The sequence below is a fragment of the Euprymna scolopes genome, chromosome 5 (assembly GCF_053919585.1).
Source record: "Euprymna scolopes isolate OS-2025 chromosome 5, ASM5391958v1, whole genome shotgun sequence".
NCBI classification, from domain to species: domain Eukaryota; kingdom Metazoa; phylum Mollusca; class Cephalopoda; order Sepiida; family Sepiolidae; genus Euprymna; species Euprymna scolopes.
The window spans coordinates 73,214,207-73,235,113 of NC_136486.1; the positions used below are offsets into that span (position 1 = coordinate 73,214,207).

The 20,907-nt window shown below is 48.0% G+C and overlaps 2 protein-coding genes across 3 annotated transcripts in view; both read right to left on the reverse strand.

Annotated features, from left to right (window-relative positions):
- The window catches only part of LOC145276842 (sphingomyelin synthase-related protein 1-like), a 195,543-nt gene that overhangs the window by 166,274 nt on the left and 8,362 nt on the right, over positions 1-20,907 (reverse strand). The window lies entirely within an intron of this gene.
- LOC145276840 (uncharacterized) lies at positions 9,921-16,284 on the reverse strand. Its single transcript, XM_080128204.1, has 3 exons — positions 15,840-16,284; positions 13,484-13,666; positions 9,921-13,107 (listed from the first exon to the last, which is right to left on the reverse strand). Exon 3 carries the CDS (start codon positions 12,609-12,611, stop codon positions 9,921-9,923), a length of 2,691 nt encoding a protein of 896 aa, XP_079984330.1. The 5' UTR covers positions 12,612-13,107; positions 13,484-13,666; positions 15,840-16,284.

Below are 20,907 nucleotides of genomic sequence, written 5' to 3' on the forward strand. Positions count from 1 at the left end.
CGCCCTTGTAAGCGGGTTAGTCGTTCTGCAGGGAGAGGAAGTACAGACAAACGGTAAAGGATGAGCGGAAAGACGTATGTAGCACACGCCTCCGCCCGACCTTTCAAGGACAATTTCCTTCCAATCCAAGTCTTTACTGACGATTTGACCTTAGACTGTACTTCCGACCAATTCTTTTCCAGCTGAAGTCCCGGTCCAAACCAGACACCGAGAATGCGGACCGGTCCATCGGTCCAGCTGAAAATACCTGGAAGCGAGTTTACCCCGGTCCAGGCCCCCAACCGCAGGCCAACAGACTTGCTACGGTTGAAGATGGCCCCTGTTACTTCTTCGTATCGAGCGAGCGCCTCGACCACCGCTTGAACGTCCGTGAGGCAAGACACGAACACGGTGACGTCATCGGCGAACGCGGAAACCCTGGCTCGTGTGCCTCCAGGGAGAGCTATTCCGCGCAGGACTGGTGTAGCCGCCTCGTCCCTTAACTTGCGAAGGAGGGGTTCCAACGCCAGGACATACAACAGAGGCGACAGCGGACAACCCTGTCGCACCGACCGAGAGACAGCGAATGACTCCGACAGCTTACCGTTGATCTGCACCGCTACCGTCGGCCTGTCATACAGAACAAAGATCCACTTGCGGAAGTCCGGATTAAATCCGGCGGCCTCTAGCACAGATCCTAGGAACCGATGGTCGACCCTATCGAATGCCTTGGACTGATCCAAACTGATCAGCGCGGCTTCGGCGTCGTCTTCTGTCCCCTCTATGATCGAGCGTATCAAGTGCAAATTGTCTTGAATCGATCTCCCCTTCACAGCATAAGTCTGGTCCGGTTCGATCAAGTCAGTGATGACAACCTGCAAGCGATTCGCAAGAATCTTTGCCAAAATCTTTAACTCTGTGTTTAGCAGAGTCAAGGGCCTAAAATCATCAAAGTTTTCCCTCCCACCATGCCGTTGACCTTTCCTCAGCAATGTGATCACACCCTTGGTCACCTGTCCAGGGATGGAACCCTGGGCAAACCAATGGTTGAACATATCCTTCAGAATAGGGACCAACATGGGCGACAGCCTCAAGTAAAACTCGTAGGGTAAACCATCAAGCCCCGGGGATTTGTTATAGCCGACCTGCTTCAACGCAGTAATGACCTCATGTTCAGTAATAAGACCATCACAGCTAGCCGCCCGAGCCGCCGTGAGGCGGGGCGAGTCAGCCAAATAGCTGCCAAACTCATCAACCCTGAGTCCGGGTAGTTGGGTGAAGCGCACCGATAGATGCTCCCGAAACCCCTCGCAGATCTCCCGAGTCGATACTAAGGGGTGTCCTTCCAGGTTATGTACTTTACGAATGTACCCATCCGAACCGCGCCTTAAAGCAGCCTTACGCTCAACAGCGTCAACATTCACAGCCTCGTTAGAAACTTTGTTTAACCTAGCCCTAACTACTTGACCTTCATACCGCTCGCTAGCCAAGCGGTTGAGATCTTGTTTAGCTAGTGTTAACTCTAGGGGGTCCCCCCCCTCCACCGCCCGGGTCAGCTTATCCTCTAAACGCTTCTTTGCCTTAGCCTTATCTATCGCGAGGCGTTGGCTATACTGGACAGAGAAGCGCCTAATTTTGGCCTTGAGACTAACCCACCACTTACTCCCTGTAACCGCCCCCACTAAAGCCCGCTGAATTAGCTCAGTGACCTTCAACCGGTAGTCCTCCAGCTCCAACAAGGTGCTGTTGAACTTCCAGTATCCGGCCAGTTTAGGCCTAGCACTTAAGTTCAAACGGGCCATAACAAGTTTATGGTCCGAGTGTCCTAGCAAGTGGAACGTGGGGCAAGATAGGAAGTCTACATCGCCTCTTCTAACTAACATCCGATCCAAGTAAGTGCTTGGATGGGAAGGCACTACAGGATGCCACGTCCACATCTCCCGCCCCGGATGATCCAGACGAAATCTGTCGACGAGATCGCACGAGGCCATCAGGTCAGACAGACTGCTGTCACACCACGCCGACCCGCTAGTCCCCCCGACCTTATCTATTTTGGGATCAAGGATTGCATTCCAATCCCCCATTAAAACTAACCGTTCCGGATCCACTAAGAAGCCCTCCAACCGTCGAAAAAAGGTTGCCCTCTCTACAGCAGCATTGGGAGCATAAACAGCAACAATCCGAAAAACACTACAATTAACAGCAACATCAACAACAAGCGCCCGCCCGTCCTCGCCTGCGTGAACAACATTCACCGACGCTGACAGGGTGCGACTCACTAGCAAGGAGATTCCACGACTATAGGTATTGCCATATGCTGAGTAGACATCGTAATCGTTTACCAGCACCTGACAATCCGCGTCACAAACAAAGTGGGTCTCCTGGATAGCGGCAATATCTACCTTGAGGGACACCAAGTCTCTCACAACGCGCAAGGCCTTGCTTCGACACCTGATGCCCCTCACATTCAATGTAGCCAAGTTCAAAGACATGATCACTTACCTCAAGCACTGTCACAGACGGGTCTGAAATCCTGGGCAGTGAGGACATGGCAGGTCTGGCCAAGGCTGCCGGTAAGTAAATCCGATGAAGATTATCCATCCTTGGCCACGCCCCCCACGTCCAGGGGGAAGGTTAGTTTGAGTGCCCTGTATAGCGATGGGTGTACATACATGGGGATTCTACCCTCACATTTAAAGAAAATGTTGGTCAGTGAAGGATGGTCCCTATCCACCAGCTGCTGGCCTGGGATCGCATTCTTCGCTGCCTTAATCATTGCCCACATTCCTCCAGTCCTACCGTCCTTGTTGACCCTAACGAAAGTGGTCAACAAGGGAGCGTCCTTGAATTTAGTGGGGTCTGTTACTAGGTCTCCACCGACTTTTTCAAAGTTTTTGAGTTTATTGTACCGGACCTTCTGTTGTCCTTTAAGGTCCGGAGCCGGTTGGAGAGGGTCTGTTTCACAAATCCTGCTTCCTGGCAGGAAGGGGAGCTTTTTGGTCCGTTCAGTGCGGACTTTGGGAGTGGGGGAGGGGACCTCTTTTGGTTGATGGGGAGGCTGAGCGCTTGGGGAGGGGGTAGCCTGCTCGTTTTCTTCTTTTTGGCTCCTGTCACGGGATGAGGGGCGGGAAGAGTTTCTTGGGGCCTTTATAGGAGAGGGGGAAGGTTGTTCGGGTTGCTGGGGTGTTGGGATCACAGGGGGCTCATCCTGTGTTGTTGTTGCGAGGGAGTCCTTCTCAGTCTCAGTGGGGGTAGGAGGGTTTGCGCGTGTCTTGCGGCTTTTCCTCCTCCTGGCCCTCCTGATCTCTGTTGCGCTCAGGGCCATAGAGACTGTTGTTGTCTCTTCCTCTGCCTCTGACGCGGCCTCCTCCTCAGATTCTGGTAGTTTCCTCTTGTTTGAGGAGGAGGGTGTCTGTGTGTCCATTTTCTCCGTCTCGCTCTTCGGTTGTTCTTGGTCTTGGGTGACTGTCTGCAAGGATGGCTGTTTGTTGATCTTGCCTTTCTTTACGACCGTCACCCAGCCTGTCGGTGCCTCTGGAGGATTTGCGGCCGGCGCGGGAGCAGCGGCTTGATTTGTTGTCACGCTTGTTCCCGCCGCTTTTGTGGGCTTCTTCCCTCCATTCCTCTTTGGACAGTCCTTCGCCATATGCCCTTGTTGTGTGCACAGCCAGCAATGAGGCCTCCTCCCTTCCACTATAAGGGAGAGTGTCCACTCTCCGAACTTGAGTGTGGCTGGGATGGCGTAGAATCCAGCCTTGTCCAGGACCATCTGTACTTTGTAGTCCCCGGTCATGATGTTTCTTAATCCGCGGACCGGGGTGACTTCCTCTACGTCTCCATACTGGCTTAGGATAGCCCCCAGTTGTTTGGCCTCCATATAGCAGGGGACGTTTAGAGCAGAAACATTTGCTCTCCTCTTGTTCATATAGATGGGTTGGAGCTTTATGTTCCTGCTCTGATGGCAGGTCCTGGACAGCCTGACTGCCTCTTCAGAGGTGGGGAGCAGAACATCCCACTGTGCGTAACTCCTTCTACAGATGTAGTTGGCGGGAATGTTCTGCTCCAGCAACACGTTCATCATGGTGTCCTTGTTGACGCCCGTCAGACCCCTTGTCTTGGTGTCTGAAGTTATCAGCGAGAGCACTCTTTTCTCCAGAACTTCCACTTGACCCGGGAGGGGTTGGATGTTGTTCCCCTGGGTATACTCCTTGTAAGTGGAGTCGAAGAGTGCTCTGTAGTCTTCGGGCGTCAACTTCCCTTGCTGCTCTTTGGGGCCCCATGCCGGTCCTCCATCCTGGTGGGTGTCAGCTGGACTCGGGTTGGGGGGCGTAGCTGGTGTTGTGGGGCTCTCCATTGTCATGGGCATTTTTGGTTTCGGAACGGGGCCGTTACCAGGCAAAGTAGGCCATTGTGTCTTTGGCGTTGTTTCGTCCTGGTTTGGTTTGCTCTCCGGGCCGCTCCCCTTTCTTATTTTCTTCCTTTGCTGGGTGGTTGTCCCCTTGGGGGATGGAGGTGTCTCCCCTTCTGGTGCCGTGTTCCCAGATGGAGCCTTGGTGGGTACTGTCGAGGGTGTCTCTCCTTCCAACTTGCTTTTGTTACCACTGGCCGGAGAGTCACCCCTTTTCCGTATTTGGTCCTCTTGGGGAGTGTTGGGGGGCCAATCACTTTCTTCCCCGCCGAATAGTGAGCAGATGGAGGCTATTACGTCTTCATCCAGCGCCTCGGTTTGGTCCGCGGTGCTGTTTTCCTCCTTTTCTGTTGGGGAGTCGCCCTTTGGGGGAGCGGGGGATGGGTTCCCCGGTCTTCCTCCCTTGGTTCTGCCGTCCTGGGGTGCAGCTGGTTGGCTGGGTTCTGCACTTTCCCCAGCTAGTGACTTAACGGCAGCTTTTTCCGCTGGGTTGCCCTCGTGGGGAGCGGTTGCAGGTGCTTTTCGGGGGGTCGCCGCGGGCTGCGGCCCTACCCTCCCGCTTTCTTCCAAGGTCGCCGCGCGCCGGGGCCCTACCTTGTTTCCTGGCGCCGTCTCGCCGGGAGATGCATCAGCTCCCTCACATAGGGAGTCGTTAGCAGTTGAGATGCTGCGCATTTGGGGTGACGTACCCCTCCTGCCTGGCATCGTGGCGGTTGCACTGGCGCGGACCAAAGTGTAGTGGGGGAAAAGAAAACCCAGGGGAATGGAGGGGAAGGAGGGGGAGGAGCGGACTTTGAAGAAATTAGAGTTTTTGACTTCCCCTCACGGGGATGTCGGGTTAGCAGCTCAGATCCCTCCGTGAGGGGGGAGAGCAGAGAAGAAAGACGCAGTGGGTGCTAGCGGGTCAGAGTGCCGCGTCGCAATTAAGAGAGAGAGGGGATAGGCATCCCTGCCCACAGAGGGGAGCAGAAACGAAGCACCCGCCCTACCCCACGTCACCCTACCCACTAACTTACCCCAACGGAAGCGAGAAAGAGAACCCTGTCTGCTCGATCCACTGGGAGAGCAGCGAAGATAGACAAAGTTTGGGCCTGGCAGGTCAGAGTGCTGCTCAGGCAATTAAGTGAGAAGCGAGAAGTGAGACCGAAACGAAGAAAAAACAACATGCAAAAACAACAAATGAAAAAAGAAGGTCTCAACTACCAGCGATAGTGGTGTTGGTCCCGAGATTCCAGTCTCCCAAAAGAGGGGATCGGTTTCCGGGTCCAAGCTCCCACAAATGTGGAGTCGGTCCTCTAGGTCCTGACTCCCCAAAGGAGGGGGTCGGTCCTTGCTAACAAAGGTTAGTAAGAAAAAACACCTTAACCTAGCCCGAAAGCCCGGTGGTGGGTCAAGTTTAGTAACTGGGAGAACAGATACTACACTTTGAGATATTAAATCTTTTATTCATGTTAAAAAAATACATTCAAAATTAACGTTGAACAAAAAACTTAGGCACATGGCCAACTCAAAAGGGGGGATTTTGGGGGTCGTTGGTCATCCTTGTCACTCCAGAACTAAAAGTCAAAAGTTTCTCCCAGCTAGTATCTTCTTTCACCATAATACCGCATTCACCCTTTCATATTGGGGGGCGTCCTAGTAACTCCCAATTTTTTTAAAACATTTTTTATTGACGTGTAAAAACAAAAAAGATAACAATAAAATGGTAACAATAATTCATTTGTGTCGAGGGCGGGGGAAGAAAAAACAAAAGGTGATTAGTAGGACCCTCCCAACCCCGTCTAATTGATAGACTGCCCGTTCCACTAGGTTTGTAAAAGGAACCTCGCTTCTGCGGGTCGGTCTCTAGGTGGGGATGCCCTCTAGATGGGGGTGAATGGAGAAAAGAAAATTTTTGTGGGTAAGGGATGGAGGTTAGTTTGTATTTCTTTTTCTCCAAGATGGGTAAAATTTAGAGGAAGGGGTGAGAACAAAAATTGCAGGTAAGAGGGGATGGGGATCTTGGAGGCTTCCTAATCGGGGAGGGATGGAACACACACTCAGCTAGCTGAGAGATTACTTGTTTAATTTTACTTTACAGAACTGCGCGTTCCACACCTAGGCGGGGAACACGTATTCAAATTTGGCTCCTCTTCGTACACACAGACTTGCCACATGTATCCATCTTCTGTCAAATGCCGCGCGATGCAGCCTTCTTCTATCACATCTGATCTTCACCCGTAGTTGGTGTTTAAAGAACGCGATCAGATCTTGATCAGAAAAAGACAACACCCCCCGGCAACCTTGCAGACGCGACGTCCAAATCACCATTCTCGCCACGGCCAGGATCGTAACGTAGACCATTTGTCTTTCCCGGTCCCACGGCGGCCTCACGTTGTCCACAACATTGGATACAGTAATTGGGCGAGGATGCTCAGGATCGATGCGAGCCGTCACCCCACTGACATACGACCAGTACTGGCGGAGTTCGCGGCAATCGAAGAAAGCGTGATCCGTAGTTTCCACGGCCGTTGTCCCACAACGGGGACAATCAGGCGACTCCAAAAACCCAGAACTGCATTGTATGTTGTTGAGTGGAAGTGCATTTCGGGCCAATCGCCAGGTCAGAGAGAACTCCGAATTGTTCAGATGACTCGAACCTGACGCGGAGCGGATCTCACTCTGCTGCCACCCCAAACGCGCGCATAGCGGGTCGTCAGCGGCCCCCTTCACTAGATCCCTGTGGAGTTCCCTACGGGTAGCAGTCACAAGGTCACTGGACCTTGGTAGTCGTTTTAGCGCGGCTCGGCACTCTTTCATGTAGGCAGATTCTCCCCGCGGCCTGCGACGGCTCTCGATGGAAGGGTCGAGAACGAGGTCGGGGAAGGCGGCAGTAACCACGGGGTGCCACGGTTGGTCCTCCTGCATATAGTGGCTCAGGAAGGCCAGCCTCTCAGCATCTCGATGACACTTCAAGTCCGGCATTCCCAAGCCTCCCTCACACGGACGTTGAATACAGACCTGTCTGCTCACCCAGTGTCTTCCTCTGTCCCAAAGGAGTGAGGACAAGAGTTCGACAAGAGCTTTTAGGTGTTGTGCAGGCAGGGGAAGTACGGCCAGTCGGTAAAGGATGAGAGGAAAGACGTAAGTGGCGCACGCCTCAGCTCTACCCTTTAAGGAAAGTTTCCTAGGAAGCCACGAATTGACTGCAGCCTCCACCTTTGACCGTACCTCCAACCAATTCTTGTCAAGCTGGAGACCTGGTCCGAACCACACGCCGAGGATCCGGACCGGGCCATCTGTCCAGCTGAAGGGCGCAGGGAGGTTTGCGTTGCCACTCCATGCGCCCAACCGCAGTCCTACCGACTTGTTGCGGTTTATCTTGGCCCCTGTGATTCTTTCGTACTGTGTGAGTGCCTCCGACACGACCTCAATGTCTCTGAAGCCCGACGCGAAGATCGTGACATCATCGGCGAACGCGGATACCTTGGCAGCTGAGCCGCCAGGCAGAGCCATTCCGCGCAGGGCCGAATTTGCCTCCCCATGTCTCAGCTTGCGGAGAAGAGGCTCCAAAGCCAGGACATAAAGCAGGGGCGACAGCGGACAACCCTGACGAACCGACCGAGAGATAACAAAGGGTTTCGAGCGCTTTCCGTTGACTTGCACGACAGCCATGGGCTGTCGATACATTATGGAGATCCACTTGCAAAAGTCCGGTTTAAAACCGGCGGCCTCTAAGACAGATGCCAGGAAACGATGGTCGACCCTATCGAAAGCTTTGGACTGATCTAAGTTTATCAGCGCGGCTTCCGTGTCGTCATCTATTCCCCCCTCTAGGATCATGCGGATCAGGTGCAAGTTGTTCTGAATCGATCTCCCCTTCACAGCGTAGTTCTGTTCCGGTTCAACCAACTCGTCAATAACAACCTGCAGCCGATTCGACAGGACCTTGGCCAAAATCTTCAACTCTGTGTTTAGCAGAGTTATGGGCCTGTAGTCGTCTAACTCTTCCCCTCCATGCCGGTCACCTTTCTTCAGCAATGTGATCACTCCCTTGGTCACCTGCCCTGGGATGGATCCCCGAGCAAACCAATGGTTGAACATATCCGTCAGAAGAGGCAGAAACATGGGCGACAGCCTCAAGTACAGTTCGTATGGCAGACCATCAAGTCCTGGCGATCTGTCACAGCTGACCTGCTTCAGCGCAGTAAAGACCTCCCGCTCCGTCACCCGGCCCTCGCAACTAGCCGCTCTAGCCGCCTCGAGGCGGGGAGAGTCGGCCAAATAGTCGCTAAACTCAAGGACCGGAAGATCGGGCTGCTGCGTAAAACGCTCCTCGAAATGTTCTCGAAACCCCTCGCAGATCTCCCGAGTCGATTCCAGGGTGTGTCCATTCGGATGTTTGATTTTTGCAATGTATTTGTCCGAGCCACGCCTAGAAACCTCACGGCGCACGTCTGCATCAGAATTGACTGCTTCGTTGCCTATCTTTCTAAGCCTAGCTCTAACTACTTGGCCTTTGTAACGCTCGCTAGTCTCGCGTAGAAGGTCCTGCTTAGCTAGTTCCTGACTAACCCTATCACCCTCCCCCGTAGCCTGGGCTAGTTTCTGCTCTAGCTGCTTCTTCGTCTTGGCCTTATCTAGTGCGAGGCGCTGGGCATACTTGACGGAGAAGCTTCTGATCTTGGCTTTGAGACCTAACCACCACTTACTCCCGGTAACCGCCCCCACTAGTGCCTTTTTAATCAATTCTCTTAACTGATCTTGGAAGTCTTGTATCTCCAGAAGGGAGGTGTTTAACTTCCAGTACCCCGCTAACTTAGGCCTATTTCCTAGCTTCAGCCGGGCCATAACTAATTTATGGTTCGTCTGGCCTAGCCAAGTGAACGTGGGACAAGATAAGAAGTCTACTTCGCCTCTCCTAACTAACATCCTGTCCAAATAGGTATTTGGATAGGAGGAAACACTATTGGTCCACGTCCACATCTCCCGCCCCGGATGCTCGAACTGAAACCTGTCGACCAGACCGCATCTAGCCATCAGATCAGCCAGGCTGGACTCGCACCTCTCTGATCCTCTAGCATCGCCTCCTACCTTATCTATCTCGGGGTCTAAGATGGCGTTCCAATCTCCTATTAGCACTACCCGCTTCCGACAATCTACAAACGCGTCAAGCTGACTGAAGAATGAGACCCTCTCACGAGCGGTGCTGGGCGCATGAACCGCGATCACCCGAAACACAGAATCTTTTACGGCAACATCGGCCACAACCAGCCTGCCCACCGCATCTCTATGGACAACGTCGACCGTCGCCGACAGGGTACGTTTAACCAACACGGAAACTCCCTTCCCCCGCGGGCTGCCATATGCTGAGAAAACCTCAAAATCTCTGGCCAGCACCTGACAGTCCACAGAGGAAACGAAATGCGTCTCCTGAATCGCAGCCACATCCACTCCCGGGGACAAGAGGTCGTGCCGGAGGCGAGCCGCCCGGCCCGGTGATCTCAAGCCCCTCGCATTCAAACTAGCCAAATTCAAAGCCATGGTACCTACCTTAGGGTGTGTCACACTCAGCTCCGAAGTCAGCTGGGGAGAGGACGCCGACGTTATGTGCCATGCTCAAGGTGGTCAGGTTTTTCATATCCTGACCTTCTCTCGCAATGCCGCCGACGTCCAAAGGATAAATTAATTTTATGGCCCTGTAGAGTGACGGATGGACCAACACGGGGACCCTTCCCTTGCATTGTTTTGACAGTTCATCAAGAGAAGGGTCATTTTTTTTCACCAGTTCAATTCCCGGAAACGCCCCTTCAGCGGCCTGCAGCCTTGTCCACAAGTTGGTCTTGCAGGCCTCTGGAGTTCTGACAAAAGTTATTAGGAGTGGGGCGTCCGGGAAATTTGAGGGGATATTTACATCTTTCCCCTCTATCTGTTTGTAATCGAGAAGAGGTTTTAAGTTTTTCCTCTGCCGATGGGAAATGTCTGTGGCCACAGATAGAGGGTCTACATTACATAGTTCCTCGGGGGCAAGGACCTTTGGTCTGCAAGAGGCAGAGGAGTCTCTCCTCTCCCTCGGTTCATTCTTTTCATTTTCTTTTTGGGGTAGTGGCTCAGTTTGCCTTGGTGTGGGGACTGGTGTTTGTGTGGTGCCTGGTGTTGGTGTTGGTGTTGGTGCGGTGTCTGGTGTTGGTGCGGTGTCTGGTGTTGGTGCGGTGTTTGGTGTTGGTGTGGTGTCTGGTGTTGGTGCGGTGTCTGGTGTTGGTGTGGTGTCTGGTGTTGGTGCGGTGTCTGGTGTTGGTGCGGTGTCTGGTGTTGGTGCGGTGTGTGGTTTGGGGGTGGAAGTGGATTTTGTTGTTAGGGGTGGTGTATGTTCACAGGGAGTGGGGGCCACCTTTTCTTCCTCTTTTCTTCTTTTGTTTTTCTTTTTCATTCTTTCGAATGAACCGGGGAGAGGTGAGGTTGAGTTCCTCTCCCTCTCACTTGCGGATTCATCCTCAGAGGAGCAGTCTTTTCTCCGCTTGATCCCCGTCTCGATTGGTGTGGGGACCGTTGGTTGTGTCTGCTCCTCTATTTGCTGCTGCAGCTGTTTTTGTTGTTGCTGGTCTCGCTCGTGTCGTTGCTGCTGCTGCTTCTGCTGCACTTGCTGATTTTGCTGCTGCAGTAGTTGTTGCTGCAGTTGTTTCCGCGGCATTGGCTGTGGTGGCTGTTGTTGTTGCTGCATTTGCAGAGGCTCCTGCCTCGATTTTTGGGCTGGTGGTGGGACGGTGGCAGAAGGGATTATGTGTTTCCGCTTTTGTCTCACTACCGTGCTCCATTCTTCCCCCTTGGCCTCCTGGGTGGTTTGGGTTTTCCTTGGAGCTGGGGTTGGTGCTGCAGTTGCAGGGGTTGTTACCGCCTGTTTTGGTGCGGGCGTTGTCTCAGGGGTTGTGACCGCCTTTTGGGTTGTTGGATTAGGGGTTACCCTTTGGGGGCAACTCCTAGCCATGTGGCCCTGCTTTTGGCAGAACCAACAGTGTGGACGACGGCCCTCCACCACTACCGTTATGCTGGCGTCTTTGTATGTCAGCAGCGGTGGAATTGCTTGAAAACCTTCCCTCTTCAGCCTCATTGCTATTGTGTAGCAGCCCAGGTGAGTCCCAGTTTTTGACCGTACTGGGGTCACCTGTTCTACCTCACCGTACTGGCTGAAGAGGCATCCTAATACTTCCGCAGGTATTTGGGTTGGCACATTAAATACCTGCACCCGAGTCCTTCTCTTGCCCTGGTATTCAGGTGTTAGTTTGACTCTCCCATGCTTTATTTCTTGGAGGGAGAGTCTCTCCGCATCATCCTTGGTGGGTAGGAGGATGTCCCACACAGCGAAGCTCCTCTGGTACAGGTATAGTACTGGGATGTTAAGTTTGTGGAGAAGCCCCGCCATGTCTTCCTTCTTCATTCCTAGGAGGCGGTTTTCCGGTATATCGGAAATGGCAAAGGACAGGACTCTGCCCTGAATCGCCTCCCAGGCACCCGGTATGGGTTTTATATCTGCCCCCTCTATGTATTGTCTGTACTTTGTCAGGTACAGGTCTCTATACTCTTGAGAGGACAGTTGTTTTTCTACGGTCTTCCCCCACGCAGACCCTCTTGTTGGTGTTGGTATGGGGTCTTTAGTGGGGTTAGATCGTTTTTGGTCTTTTATGGAGGTCGCCCCTGCCTGTTTATTGGCGACGCTTCCTGCCTCCCCAGATGTCTTGGTCAGTCCTTTTGTGGGAATGTCACCTTTTTGGGCGGCGGCTCCCTTTTTAGTGTCTTTTTCGGGAGCAGCTTCCCGTTTTGGGGAGTCGGCCTCTTGGGGAGCATGATCCTTTTTGTTTACTTTGAGGCCATCTGCCCCTTCCTCGTTTGTGAGGTCCAGGCGGTATGCCCCCTCATTTTCTTGATCTGCTCCCCTTTTGGGAGAGCAGCCCTCCTGGGGAGCGCTGTCCCCTTTATTGTCCTTTTGGTCCGGCACCTCCTCCTTTTTGTGGTTGGAGTGAGATGCTACGACCGATTTTGGTTTTGCTCCCCTTTGGGGGGAGTCGCCCTCGGGGGGAGCTGTTGTTAAATTTTCCCCCTCCTGGGGAGCGTCCAATGGTGTCATACCCGGGCGGTACGCCCCATCAGCAGTTGTTTTTTCTCCTGTTGGGGATTCGTCCTCTTGGGGAGCAGTAGCCCCCTGGCTGGGGGTATCCATATTGGTGGGCCCCTGGCTGAGGGTATCCATATTGGTGGCCCCCGGGCTGGGGGTGTCCGTTTTGGGTCCCTCTTTTAAAAAATTCACCGAAAAAAGTGACGTGGAATCAGCGTCCAAAGTGGGGAGCCGACTTTGGCGCCAAAAAGAGGTGGCGCCAAAAGGCGGCAAGAGGGGAGATAGAACTGAGAGAGGGAGTGGGAAGTTAGTGGAGGGAAGAGAGAAGGTGTTTCCGACCCTCCCTCGCGGGAAGGTCGTAAATTATCAGCTCGGATCCCCCCCCCCCGTGGGGGAGGGGGGAGAGCAGAGAAAGACAGACAAAGTGGGGGTGCGGACAGAACGCGACCCAAAAAGCTTGTCAGGTGTTCCGGGCACAAGAATGTGTCGCCAGAACAGCACTGCCTCGCACGATGTAGGTATCAGAACAGATGGTATTTATTTGCTCCCCCACTGAGCAAATTAGGCACAAGGCCGTTTTTAATGTGAGGTAAAAACCAGCTCCCCTAAAAGTAGGCAAAAAGGGGGCACTCTGGTTACCAAAAATAATAATTGTCCCAGTATAGAGGGTTTCCCCTCCATTGACTGGTACAAATTATCTTAAGTGCAGCATCTGCCGGAACAGATGGTATTTATTTGCTCCCCCACTGAGCAAATTAGGCACAAGGCCGTTTTTAATGTGAGGTTAAAACCAGCTCCCCTAAAAGTAGGCAAAAAGGGGGCACTCTGGTTACCAAAAATAATAATTGTCCCAGTATAGAGGGTTTCCCCTCCATTGACTGGTACAAATTATCTTAAGTGCAGTATCTGCCGGAACAGATGGTGTTTATTTGCTCCCCCACTGAGCAAATTAGGCACAAGGCCGTTTTTAATGTGAGGTAAAAACCAGCTCCCCTAAAAGGGGTCACTCTGGTTACCAAAAATAATAATTGTCCCAGTATAGAGGGTTTCCCCTCCATTGACTGGTACAAATTATCTTAAGTGCAGTATCTGCCGGAACAGATACTACACTTTGAGATATTAAATCTTTTATTCATGTTAAAAAATACAGTAAAATTAACGGTGAACAAAAAACTTAGGCACATGGCCAACTCAAAAGGGGGGATTTTGGGGGTCGTTGGTCATCCTTGTCACTCCAGAACTAAACAAAGTCAAAAGTTTCTCCCAGCTAGTATCTTCTTTCACCATAATACCGCATTCACCCTTTCATATTGTGGGACTTCCTAGTAACTCCCAATTTTTAAAACATTTTTTATTGACGTGTAAAAACAAAAAAGATAACAATAAAATGGTACAATAATTCATTTGTGTCGAGGGCGGGGGGAAGAAAAAATAAAAAGGTGATTAGTAGGACCCTCCCAACCCTGTCTAGTTGATAGACTGCCCGTTCCACTAGGTTTGTAAAAGGAACCTTGCTTCTGCGGGTCAGTCTCTAGGTGGGGATGCCCTCTAGATGGGGGTGAATGGAGAAAAGAAAATTTTTGTGGGTAAGGGATGGAGGTTAGTTTGTATTTCTTTTTCTCCAAGATGGGTAAAATTTAGAGGAAGGGGTGAAAACAAAAATTGCAGGTAAGAGGGGATGGGGATCTTGGAGGCTTCCTAATCGGGGAGGGATGGAACACACACTCAGCTAGCTGAGAGACTACTTGTTTAATTTAACTTTACAGAACTGCACGTTCCACACCTAGGCGGGGAACACGTATTCAAATCTGGCTCCTCTTCGTACACACAGACTTGCCACATGTATCCATCTTCTGTCAAATGCCGCGCGATGCAGCCTTCTTCTATCACATCTGATCTTCACCCGTAGTTGGTGTTTAAAGAACGCGATCAGATCTTGATCAGAAAAAGACAACACCCCCCGGCAACCTTGCAGACGCGACGTCCAAATCACCATTCTCGCCACGGCCAGAATCGTAACGTAGACCATTTGTCTTTCCCGGTCCCACGGCGGCCTCACGTTGTCCACAACATTGGATACAGTAATTGGGCGAGGATGCTCAGGATCGATGCGAGCCGTCACCCCACTGACATACGACCAGTACTGGCGGAGTTCGCGGCAATCGAAGAAAGCGTGATCCGTAGTTTCCACAGCCGTTGTCCCACAACGGGGACAATCAGGCGACTCCAGAAACCCAGAACTGCATTGTATGTTGTTGAGTGGAAGTGCATTTCGGGCCAATCGCCAGGTCAGAGAGAACTCCGAATTGTTCAGATGACTCGAACCTGGCGCCCAGCTCCACGCGGAGCGGATCTCACTCTGCTGCCACCCCAAACGCGCGCATAGCGGGTCGTCAGCGCCCCCCTTCACTAGATCCCTGTGGAGTTCCCTACGGGTAGCAGTCACAAGGTCACTGGACCTTGGTAGTCGCTTTAGCGCGGCTCGGCACTCTTTCATGTAGGCAGATTCTCCCCGCGGCCTGCGACGGCTCTCGATGGAAGGGTCGAGAACGAGGTCGGGGAAGGCGGCAGTAACCACGGGGTGCCACGGTTGGTCCTCCTGCATATAGTGGCTCAGGAAGGCCTGCCTCTCAGCATCTCGATGACACTTCAAGTCCGGCATTCCCAAGCCTCCCTCACACGGACGTTGAATACAGACCTGTCTGCTCACCCAGTGTCTTCCTCTGTCCCAAAGGAGCGAGGACAAGAGTTCGACAAGAGCTTTTAGGTGTTGTGCAGGCAGGGGAAGTACGGCCAGTCGGTAAAGGATGAGAGGAAAGACGTAAGTGGCGCACGCCTCAGCTCTACCCTTTAAGGAAAGTTTCCTAGGAAGCCACGAATTGACTGCAGCCTCCACCTTTGACCGTACCTCCAACCAATTCTTGTCAAGCTGGAGACCCGGTCCGAACCACACGCCGAGGATCCGGACCGGGCCATCTGTCCAGCTGAAGGGCGCAGGGAGGTTTGCGTTGCCACTCCATGCGCCCAACCGCAGTCCTACCGACTTGTTGCGGTTTATCTTGGCCCCTGTAATTCTTTCGTACTGTGTGAGTGCCTCCGACACGACCTCAATGTCTCTGAAGCCCGACACGAAGATCGTGACATCATCGGCGAACGCGGATACCTTGGCAGCTGAGCCGCCAGGCAGAGCCATTCCGCGCAGGGCCGAATTTGCCTCCCCATGTCTCAGCTTGCGGAGAAGAGGCTCCAAAGCCAGGACATAAAGCAGGGGCGACAGCGGACAACCCTGACGAACCGACCGAGAGATAACAAAGGGTTTCGAGCGCTTTCCGTTGACTTGCACGACAGCCTGATTGCAGATACTACACTTTGATCTTGGCCAAAAGGCCAAGTTCCTGATTTGTAACTCAATGGATTATAATGTATGGGCCACAATTGAGAAAGGCATTAATCACTATACCACAATGCCAAGTACAAGCTGATTTTCAAGATTAAAATAGTGTTCGGGCAGCTATCAGCTGCATGCTCCAGATCCTGTGAAGGCCCAGACTACCTTCAATAGTAAACTAGTAAGCTGCATTCAGCAAAAGATCCTCTAAGAGATGAACTTTGAATTTTGAGAATGCATCAAGTATTGGCCAAGTTGACATTTTCCAATTTCTTTTGAACACCAGGTATATCAGATTTTTTTGCTTCAAAAATATTTGTCACTCATTTCAGATACATCCACTTGAAAAAATATTTATGGCGGTTGTGGCTCAAACTCACAAATCACTATGCCATACAATCAGTTTTTTGTATCTAATTTAAGATGAAATGCAAAATTACATTGTTTTTTGGTTTTAATGTGATAAAAAGAATGATATTTAAGGCTTTTATGAGACATGAGACATTTATGAAACAAAAATGTTAAGAAATAGAGTAACTGAATTATTATGTGTTCATTTGATAGTTGAAATTGAGAAAATGTCAAAACTTTTTTTTTTTTTGCATTAAGGATATGCGCTTACATTTTTGTTTAGATAAGTAAGGAACATTTTAAGAACATGTGTGCAATTTTCTTTTTTGTTGTTGTGGCAGTGTTTGTAGGAAACAAAATGCTAAGAGTTTAATAAAAAAAAAAACATTCATGCAAAGAACAGTGAAAGGAAAAAAGTTAATCAGAAGAAAATATTTACTACTGCAATAACAGTAGTAAATACGGCATAATCATGTTGACAGACACATTAGATCACCAAAGTTAAGCAAGGTTGGATCTGGTCAGTACTAAAATGGGTCACCATTTGGGAATTCCGAGTGCAGTATGTGCTCTCCACTTATCATTGTTTTTTTCTAGTCGTCCTGAATGTCTCCTTGCCACTGGATACAAGCAGTGTCGATTAAGGAGAGGTGTAGTTGGGATTGCACAATCCTTGCCTCATAATTACATGCACAGCTACCTTTACTGGGGGTATCCATCATCTTTTGAGACGATGAATGCGATGATGACTACTATTGAGGTCTAAATATGAAAATACAATATAATTTCATATATTAGATTATTGTTTATAGTAACCTCCTGAACTAGACGACTCATCTAGTAATATAGGTACGTGTCATTGTTGACATAATCAACCCACAGGTTACAGATCATCTATGTTCTATTTTAATGCATGACATCTTTTATTATTTTAATATTTACTAGCGGGACCTGTGGAAATTTCACAGGATCTCATTAATATGTAATACATTGATGTTGACATTCTGTAGATGTTCAGTGTAAATGGAGACGCTCTGATATTATTGTAGCTTTTTTATTAAAACTGCAAAAGTATTTAACTAAGCTAGCACGAACGCCCGGTAAATACCGGTCGTAAAGTATGCTTAAATATGATATTTTAATTCTTGCAGATTTTGTATATATTATAGATTTAATGTTCTATCTATTTTTATATATTATAAAGTTGCGATTTCAAAAAAAATATCCATATGACTTGGATACATTAGCTTGAATCGAAACCAAAATAAAAACTTATGAATATATTTTTTTTTTTTTTTCTTGAAAAATATTTCTGCCTCAACAGAAAAATGTTCAACAAAATGTTTAACTGGAAAATTATTTCACCAAAAACTATTAATATTAAACTATAAAAAGGAAGATACTAGAATTTAAAAAAAATAAACTATTTTATTTACACTCAATCAGATGTGCCTTATAAGCACTAATAAAAATGTAATTGGCATTTTGTTGCACTTTTTAAGATTCTAAATATTTATAAATTTTCTCATTATAAAAAATGATTATTATATTGATTATAATTTTTTCAACAAAATTAACAACAACAGAAATAATAGCATTATAATAAAATGTGTTAAGGATCACATGAAAAGTATCACATAATGCAATATTTACAAAAAATATTAAACATTTTTGAGTTTAAATGATTAATAGGAGTGCCATCGTTCGCCTGCAGGGATGTAGTTACAACCATATACCATGCTGAGGTAGTGGTTGAATTTTAAGAGAGAAGGCCAGCACTAATGTTTTTGCTATTCCTATTGGATATATGGCCTGATTTTTCTCAATAATTTTTTCTTTATATTTTTCAAAAGAAATGTCAATATTGTTGGACATTTTGAAATGAAAATTTAAATTATAGAAAATATTAGAGACACTGATAATATTTCACTTGTTATTATTATTCCTAACAATACAAGTATAATGCCCAAAATAAACTTTAATAAAAGTGTGCACAATAGCTGTTTTTACATTGAAATTTGTGCAAAAAAAATTTTTTTTTGTATTGAAAGTCCAAGTAGCTGAGCAGCGGCTTGGTTCCCACCAGTTTTGGCAAATAGCAAACAGAATCCTGAACAGAAGCGTGTGCTCCATCCCAACTATTATCAATGGACCTGAGGTAATCTCGTCAGCATCAGACAAAGCCAAACTCTTTGTCAAGAACTTTGCAGCTAATTCTACCCTTTGTGACCAAGACCGCCAACCCCCAATATTTCCTCCTGTATCAGAAAACACGCTATGTGATATACATATATCTGTACGTGATGTTGCCAAGCTAATCAAAAACCTTGATTCCAGTAAAGCAACTGGCCCTAACGGTATTCCAATTATAATACTCAAAAAACTTCAACCTGAACTAGCGCCCATACTTACAAAACTGTTTAAACGTTGTCTTAAGGAGAATAGTTTCCCATCTCCCTGGAAAATTTCATCAGTATGCCCTGTATTTAAGAATTCAGGTGATCGCTCATCCCCCTCTCAGTACAGGCCAATAAGTCTCCTGTGCGTCATGAGTAAGTTGCTAGAATCTGTGTTAAATACAGAAGTAATCAACCATCTCAACAAAAATAACCTTCTTAGTGACACTCAATATGGTTTCCGTTCTGCTAGATCTACAGCAGATGTCCTTACAGTTATATCGCATAGGATTAGCAAATCTCTCGACGGTGGCAATCTTTCTAGGGCAATTGCTCTTGACATATCTAAAGCCTTTGATAGGGTATGGCATAAAGGTTTACTTCATAAGATCGCTAGTTATGGTATAGCTGGAAAAGTCTTCTCAATTATTAAATCATTTCTTTCTGATAGGTTCATAAGAGTAGTAGTTGATGGGCAAAAATCAGAAGCTCACAGTATTAATGCCGGTGTCCCTCAGGGATCCATCCTGGGCCCAACTCTTTTCCTGATCTACATTAATGATCTTCCAAATCATATCCTTACATCATTTGTAGACATTTATGCTGACGACACTACCATTTATGGTACCACATCTAAGACAGTAAACAACCAAGTTCTCTCCAATTCTCTCTCCTCTGATCTTGAGCATGTAGTACAATGGGGAAAGGAGTGGCTGGTTACTTTTAACTTCTTTCTTTACATCATCAACATTCTAATCCACATTTGTCATCAATTGAAATGAATGGCTCTCATTTTCAGGAGGCCTCAAGTTTTGACAAGCTCCTGGGCTTGACCATTACTCCTGATCTTAAATGGAACACGTATATCAAATCTGTTGCCAAGGCCGCTGGAAAAATGGTGGGATCTTTCTATCGATCCGGTAGATATCTCACTGCTGATGCTATTCTCTATCTATATAAGAGCCAGGTACGTCCAAGGATGGAATACTGTTGCCACATCTGGGCAGGAGCTGCTAGAAAGGACTTGTCCTGCCTTGATAGAGTTCAAAATAGACTTCGTAGCCTCGTAGGAGATGTCCTTTTCTCCTCCCTGCAACCTCTATCTCACAGAAGAGATGTTGCGAGTTTGTCTCTGATGTATCGTTATTTTCATGGAAAGTGTTCAACTGAGCTTCAATCTATGGTCCCCCCTCGCCAAACTTTCACAAGAAACACTCGTTTAGCTGTAAACACTATCAATAATTTCCCCCACTCTTTATCTGTGCCTAAACCTAAACGTAGATTCCATGAACAAAGCTTCTTTCTTAGAACTGCACGCCTGTGGAATTGTCTTCCGTTTTCCTGCTTTCCGGCTGACTACAATATGGTTGTGTTCAAGTCTAAAGTTAATAAGTTCTTGATGAGCCGTTCCATATAAGTTATCAAATTTACCAAATTTTCATTACTAATGATTACTATATTGACCAATTTCTACTGTACACTCTTTAACCCTTATCCTTGAGTGGCCTCTGGGCCTTGATAATGTGGTGATGCCTATGTAAAAAAAAAAAAAAAAAAAAAGGATTGTAATTTTAATATAAATCTATTTGAACACACAAATATTTCATTGCAGTAGGAAAAGTTCTAGTGACTTTATCCAAGTGCTCACTATTTTATTGACATTCATTACAATGTTTGAACATTGAAGAGTCAGTTTTAAGCAAACTTTTGAATTGTTGGAATGTAAATAAAATAGTTTGGTTTTTTGTTAAACGCTAGTATCTTCTTTTTTAAAGTGTAATATTGATCAATAGTTTTCAGTAAAATAATTTTCCAGTTAAATATTTCATTGCACATTTATCTGTTGAAGCAGAAATCTTTTTTCCAATTGAGTTATGATTCATAACAGTGCCATCGTTTGCCTGCAGGGATGCAGTTACAACCCCATACCACGCCGAGGTGATGGTTGAATTTGAAAGGAGAAAGCCACCACTAATTTTTTTTTTCTATTTAGATTATCAACAACATTAACAACAACAGAAATAATAACATTATATTATATACTTATTTAGATATTTAGACTGTTTTTTGTCAAATTTTTATTTCCTTCATATTTTTTCAAAAAAAAAAAAAAAAAAAAAAAATGCCAACAATGTTGGACATTTTGGAAGGAAAATTGACATTATTAGAAATGTTGGTGTCACTGACAATATTCCACTTGTTATTATTTCTACCAATTCAAGTATAAAGCCCAAAATCGACTTTATTCAAAGTGTGCAGAATAGCTGCTTTTACTTTTAAATTTGTGCCAAAAATA